This window comes from Podarcis pityusensis (assembly GCF_964106645.2).
Source record: "Podarcis pityusensis genome assembly, chromosome: 6".
NCBI classification, from domain to species: Eukaryota; Metazoa; Chordata; class Lepidosauria; order Squamata; family Lacertidae; genus Podarcis; species Podarcis pityusensis.
Window position 1 is genome coordinate 69,685,648 of NC_138030.1, and position 7,001 is coordinate 69,692,648.

The 7,001-nt window shown below is 39.4% G+C and overlaps 1 protein-coding gene across 1 annotated transcript in view; it reads right to left on the bottom strand.

Annotated features, from left to right (window-relative positions):
* The window catches only part of LOC308478729 (uricase-like), a 36,529-nt gene extending 33,776 nt beyond the window's left edge, over nucleotides 1–2,753 (bottom strand). The window contains exon 1 of the mRNA XM_081008789.1: nucleotides 2,170–2,753. Within this exon, the coding sequence (XP_080864915.1) occupies nucleotides 2,170–2,217 (48 nt within the window). The 5' untranslated portion in view covers nucleotides 2,218–2,753. The remainder of the gene's footprint in view (nucleotides 1–2,169) is intronic.
* Nucleotides 2,754–7,001: the final 4,248 nt, after the last annotated feature.

Consider the following 7,001-nt stretch of genomic DNA (forward strand, 5'->3'; position numbering starts at 1 on the left):
TCCGTGCTTCCTTACCATCTTTCATAACAACAAATCTTGAGTCATATGCTAAACACCAGTTCCATTTTACACAGCTAAAATGTGATAGCTTATAGTCTCATAGCACATCTGACTTGGAGATTTGGAAATAAAACAGGGAGGGGAGGATCAACACACAGTGATACACAAAGCCTTCAACAAAATATTGAAATGAAGAGGGAGATTCTTGAACAGAAGCAGACAAAGATGTCTAAGAGGCAATGCCACATGCTTTTTTGCTGTGTATTCGATGGGAAAGCACACATTTTTAAATCTCTTCCAATCTCTGGGAAATGTCCGTGACATTCGCCTTTACTTATGCTTACCACTTGAGATCAACAGGACAATTACTGCTGAGTAAATGTGCTGAGGACGGCAACCTTAGAGAATGAAGAAATAACTCGGATAGCATATGATGATTGGAATTTTTTCCTGGTAGACTTGCATAACAGGAGTTGTACTGGATCAGATAATCTTACTACAGAAAGTTCCCCCAGTTGCTGCCCAGATTCTCTCAAGAAGCCCTTACAAGCTTTCCCGTTGTATGCACCCATCCTCTGATTTTCATAATTACACTGCCTCTGCTTTTGTACATAATAGTCATGGACAGACTTGTCCTCTGTGAAATAATTTAACCTGTTTTAAAATCAATCTAGTGTGGTGGCCAGCACCAAAAGTTAATTATACACTGAATGATACAGTACCCCCATTTGTCCTTTCTGAATCTACTCCCAATCCACTTCATTGGGTGACCCTGAGTTCTAGTACTAAGAGAAAGGGAGAAAAATATATCTGTCCCCTCAATCCATTGAATGCATAATTCTATTAACCATGTTGTCTTTTCCTCCCAAACATCATACACTGATCAAAATTTCACCATAGCTCAAACACTTAAATCTGTTCCAGAGAGCATTAGAGATAAAACACCTTGAAACTCATCCACCACAGTCCCTATTGCTATTCTGACATTTGTTATGTCTACAAAACACATCCTCCTTGCTGCGGATCACAATATAAAGTGAAAATTTCCCTCTGTCATGCACATCAGAGTGATGAGGTAGTTGCCTAGTTCTCCGAACACCATTTTACTCCAAAAACGGAAGTCAAAATATGCTCCCTGTCTCACTCCAAGCTTTCTCTTCTGACTGCATTTGACAATAAAAAGAAGGATCTCTTCTATCAAGTGTGTACTAATTCATAGCTGCTTGCAATGAACTAGACCACCAGTGGAAATTACCAGAATCAGTGCAGTCTTAGTACCTAACAATTAATGTTGTTAGAAAAGAGAACACGGCAAATGTTCCTATCCCATAGATTTGGTCAGAGCAGATTCCTCTCTGTCACATTTCACAGGTCAGTAAAGACTCTTTCCATACACATACTATCTAGCTAGTATGTTCGATATGCTTCAAACAAGTCTTAAAAACTCCTGCTGTGATCCTAACTTACTATGTTTCATCAAGATCTTTCAGTTGGTTACAGTTTTGTTTACACCGTCTTTGTAATCATGCTAAAAACGTTCAATAGAAACATTTTTAAGAAATATATCCGAAACTCCAGTGCATAGAAGCCAAACATTATGAACACAGAACATGAAACTAACACTGTTTTCATTAATTATCATGGTGTAAAAATACACTAGGTAAGAGATTGACAAGCTAGATAATCCATTAAAACCTCTGTAGTGTGAATTTAATTTCACAGGCATCTGTGGAACTTGAATGGAGAGTGTTCCAGTATAAGCAGTTTGGCATCATTAAGAAAGTACTACTCCAAACACTCTGCCTATGAAAGGCTCGGTCACTTGAAGACTAGGAAATAGAATTTTAGACATCAAGGAAATGTGTGTTTGGTGCCATAGCCTTTTTTCAAGCTGATGGCTACATTCACACATCTTTCATTTAGAACTTTCCTCAGTGGCATAAACAGAATTTCCCTTTTATTTAGAACTCCCCATTATCCCCAGTGCTTTCCCCAAAGATGTTTACATCCACACACACAAACACCACACACCACACACACCCCGTGATTCAAACACTGACTGTAAAATCTGCCTGCAATAGCATGTTCATCTATGTTCATCTGAGATGCCCGTCCTTAGCAATGTGCTAAGGCACAAAGCTTTATTTTTAAGAACGAGATCCGACTTACAGTAAGGTGGCACGAAGCAGGTCTCTGACACACTGTAGGTCTCTGCATTTTCGACTCTTGGAGATGGCTCAGGAAAGTAATAGCAACTCAAATTATCTTCTGGCTGCGGCAGCTGCTGCCGGTGCTTTATAAAAAGTGTCATCTTCATAATATGTAAGGTGGAGCGATGATTGAGGGGTTGGCTTGACAGATGTAAATATTGCAGCACTTATTCACTACCGCTGCATTTCTTCTTTTTTTCTGCCTCGGGCAGAAATTTTAATGAAGGAATCTATCCGTGACAACAAAGGGAGCAGAGAGGCAAAGGGTTGAATCCTGCTGCTTGTAGTTAAAACAATGGGAGTTTACCTTCAAACTTAATGGTAACAGGACTTCAAAGACTGAGCAATTCCGGATTGAAATAAATAAATAAATCCAAGGGCAAAATGCTAATTTAAAATCAATTGGCACTATACAACATAGCTAAAAGAAGGCCAATTTCCATATTATCGAGTCTAGGGTTGCCATGTTTTCTCAACAGTGGTTATGGGGCTGGGAGTGTCTTTTGCTACAGAAATTACCTTTACAAAAAAGTTGGTGCCAAGTAGCAGTGAGGGGTATATGGGTATGGAGCATAAGCAGTCTATCCATCAGTGTATATGCAGATCCTTCAAGTGCCCCTATTTTCCAGGGACAATCCCAGATCTACAGAAGCTGTCCTGGTTTCTGATTTGATCACAGAATGTCCCTATTTTCATCAGATAAATGTTGGAGGGTATGGAGTTATGTGTGACACACTCACACACACACAACCGAGCCAAGGAGATAAGTAACTACACAGCCTTTAGAAGACATCCGAAGGCAACCCTGTATAGGTAAGTTTTTAAATGTTTAATGTTTTATTATATTTTTATATATGTTGAAAACTGCCTGGAGTGACTGGGGCAACCCAGTCTGATGGATGGGGTATAAAAAAAGTTGTTATTATTATTATTATGGAACAGAACGTCCCTATTTTCACCAGAGAAATGTTGGAGGGTATGGCATGACACTTTACAAAATACCAAAGGAGAAGTCTGTGGCCTGAGACGCAGTATGACAGGATTAAGGCAGGATAAAAACCATCCTATATACTAATTCTTTCTTTCGGTAATGTGGCTTTAATTCATTTTCATATTTAAACTGTTTAACATAGTTGCATTGAGATATATCTTTGTTTACATTATAGCATATGGCATGCAAAAATTACATAAAAATAAAACAACAATAAACACTCAGATAAATGTCTCTGAATATATTCACAAAGTTGTGTCAAATTATATATACCCAAATGATTAGAGTCATTACAGATAGGAAATGATGTAAGTTGCATGTGTATTGCTCAAATTGGTGATCATAAGTAAAATGTATTTTGTGTTAATAACAATTAGAACATACAGGAATTTATAGGATGTGGGGAAGGAGGGGGGAGGAAAAAAATTATCACCTGTACTTCATGCACACCAGATTGTGCTGTAAACTATGAGTTCTGTTCTACTATATGACTCAATATTTGTGTAATCACTAAAGTCACACCAGTCTGCACAAAAAGTGTCGTGTTTCTTTTGACCTCTTGCAACTTTTAATTTATGTGTCAGTTTTTACAATTACGCTGTTTGCCATTACATCATTATGCCATTGCTCCATAGTTAATAAATGCAGTGATTTCCATGCCCTGCAATAGTTGCACTTGCAGCTGTTAATAGATGTGATATGATGCAAATTAGAAACAAAGAACTCATAACACGAATACAAGTTAAGTAGAGACAGTGCTGGGGGTCATGGGCACTGTCTGCCTTGTAATCAAAGATATATTTTTTGTAAATACATTTCCCCAGAACCTTTCTATTTTTGGACACTCCCACCACAGATGCTGATATTTCCCTATATACCAATTCTGAGTGTGGTTCCTTGTACAGTCAAAACAACAGCCCAAACACAAAAGGGAGGTATCAGTAGGCTTGAGGGAACCCAAAGTTTCGTCCACCTCCCAAACAAAATATTGGGAAGGGGACTAAGGGAATTTGGGGGCGGGGAGCCCAGTGCAGAAATGAGATTCCGACTAAACATTAGGAAGAACTTACTGACAGTAAGAGCTGTCTCTGTTATCAGAGCTTTTTAAACAGAGGGTGGATGGCCATCTGTCAGGGATTCTTTAGTTGTGATTCCTGTATTGCAGGGGATTGAATTATATGATCTTTGATGTCTCTTCCAGCTGTCCAATTCTATGATTCTACAATCATGCACCTCAGTGTAGGAGGAAATGTGGGCTAAGCGAGTGATTAACGGGAAGTCGTGTAAACACCCCGCAATATCAGGATGAATGCTCATCACCTTGTAAGTAAATCAGAATGCATGTTCAGTAAAGACCAGACATAGCCCAACCATGGTGTAAGCTTTGTGTATGCAGATCAGGATGAATGCTGAATAAACAGCTCACCTGGAGGAACCCATATACTAATATCGCCCACACACAAGAGAAGCGTATCAGCAGACTCAGGGAAATCTTGAGGGTGGTTTTTTTAGATAGTTCTGAGGTTTGCAGAAGTACAGTGGTACCTCAGGTTAAGTACTTAATTCGTTCCGGAGGTCTGTTCTTAACCTGAAACTGTTCTTAACCTGAAGCACCACTTTAGCTAATAGGGCCTCCCGCTGCCGCTGCCCCACCGGAGCACGATTTCTGTTCTCATCCTGAAGCAAAGTTCTTAACCTGAGGTAATATTTCTGGGTTAGCGAAGTCTGTAGCCTGAGGCGTATGTAACCTGAAGCGTATGTAACCCGAGGTACCACTGTACTCAAAAAATGCAACTTTCCCACAGGGCATTTGCAGAATGAGAGATCCAATTGCTGCTGCTATTAGTAACTGTTATTTAGTGATTTGCTGTTCTGTGTTTTAATGCAGTCTTTCCCAGCCTTGTGTCTTCAGCTGTTTTTGCACTACAGATCCCACCATCCCTAGCTAGCAAGACCAGTGGTCAGGAATGATAGGAGTTGTAGTTCCAAAAACAGCTGGAGACCCGAGGTTGGGAAACACTATTTTAATGGATTGTGCTTTTAATGGATTTAATGGATTCTTATTTGCATGTTTTAATCATACACCGCCCAATGGCTTGTGTAAAGGGCAGTACAGAAATCATCAAGATAATAGATAAATAGAAAACAGCTAAAAGTAGCCAGGTGAGGACTACCAGCCTCAGTGCGGACATGGAATGCTCCCAGACTGTTCAGGAATATAAAATGGAAAACTGAGTGAAAAGAGGAATTAGAGGAGTCACTCCTGGACGAAGGCATGGCTCTGATTCGGTATAAAGCAGTATCCTCTGTCCCAAGCATTTTGTTGCAAGTTCCACTTGTGGATTAGTTATGTTTGTGAAGCTGTTTTCTAGATTTCCTTTGTCCATAGTAAACAATGATAAAATGGCAGTGCGCTCTACTTTTTCAGGAGGGCAGTGATCACAACCTGCAACAGATTTAGGCACAAATTTGAAGCCATTGGTTTTTTAATGAACTTAAGTATGCCCAGTTCTGTGCCAGAAGATGTTTCTACAAGTTCTTCTTATCAAGCAAATTTTGTTTTATTAGATTACAAAGCTGTCTATCTCCAGAATACTGAAATTGCTAGGCAGTGGAGCCAGCCCTACCATTAGGCAGAATGAAGTGGCCACCTCAGGTAGCAGATGCAGATGGCAGAGGGGGGCAGCAAGCAATTGGTAGGCTGAACTGTGTGTACCTCACAGCCAGTGTTGTGCCCCCAAGTTAGCCATCTGCCTTCAGGTAAGGATGTTGCTCTGAAGTAAGATTCAGCTGGTCAGCATCTGTACATGGAATGTGGGGAGGCACCTTCTTGTCATTCACTTCAGGCAGTAAAATACCTTGAGCCAGTTCTGCTCAGAAGAGCCTCATTCTGAATTCCATCTTCTGGAAAAATTAAAACTGTTCCTGGTGGCAGAACAAGATTATGCAAGTCACATTTATATGTGCAGGCTTTGGCAGCGAAGGGAACAGTCAGGTTTGCCATGTGGTTTTTCTGTTTTCTCGCTTTTTTAATGGTTTTGTGGACTTTTCGGTGCGTACTACTTCTTATCATGTTTCAGGTGTAAAATGTGTGTGTGTGGATGTCTATGTGTGTTCATGTGTGTACACACACACATGCATACATACACACGGTTTTCAAAGCGGATAGACATAAAGAAATAAATCCTAAGGAATGAAGGTGATTGACTACATGGAACTGGCGGAAATGACTGGCAGAATCCGAGACCAGGGAGAAGAGTCGGTGAAAGAAGACTGGAAGAAATTTAAAGACTATTTACAGAAATATTGTAAAATTAAGGAATCTTAGAAGGATGTTGGATAGAAACTAAGAGCTTTTTAGCTGTAATGCTTTAAGAGATACGAAAAAAGGCTTACAATTGGGCAAAAGTTTAATGGTAAGGATTTGCTGAACTAACAAACTGAACTGGAATACAAAAAAGGGAGGTATGAGGAGGTCCGGGGAAATAAGTCTAGAGAAGATAGGTTTGGAAAATTAATGTCTTTTTAACTGTTTTATTTTGTATGTTTCTTTTTATCCTTTACTTTTTTTGTTATATTTTTAAAAAATTTACTCTTTTTTCTGTATTTTGTATTTCTTTTAGATTTTTTTTTCTAAATTTAGATTTTAGATTTTATTTTTTGTAACTTTAATAAATATCATTTTAAAAAAAAAAGAAATAAATCCTAAGGAAGAATGGATCCATACTATAATGCAGGCCCACTGGCTTGGCCCCGGGACCATGGGTGCCCAGGGGCGTGCATGCTGCGGGAAAGCGGGT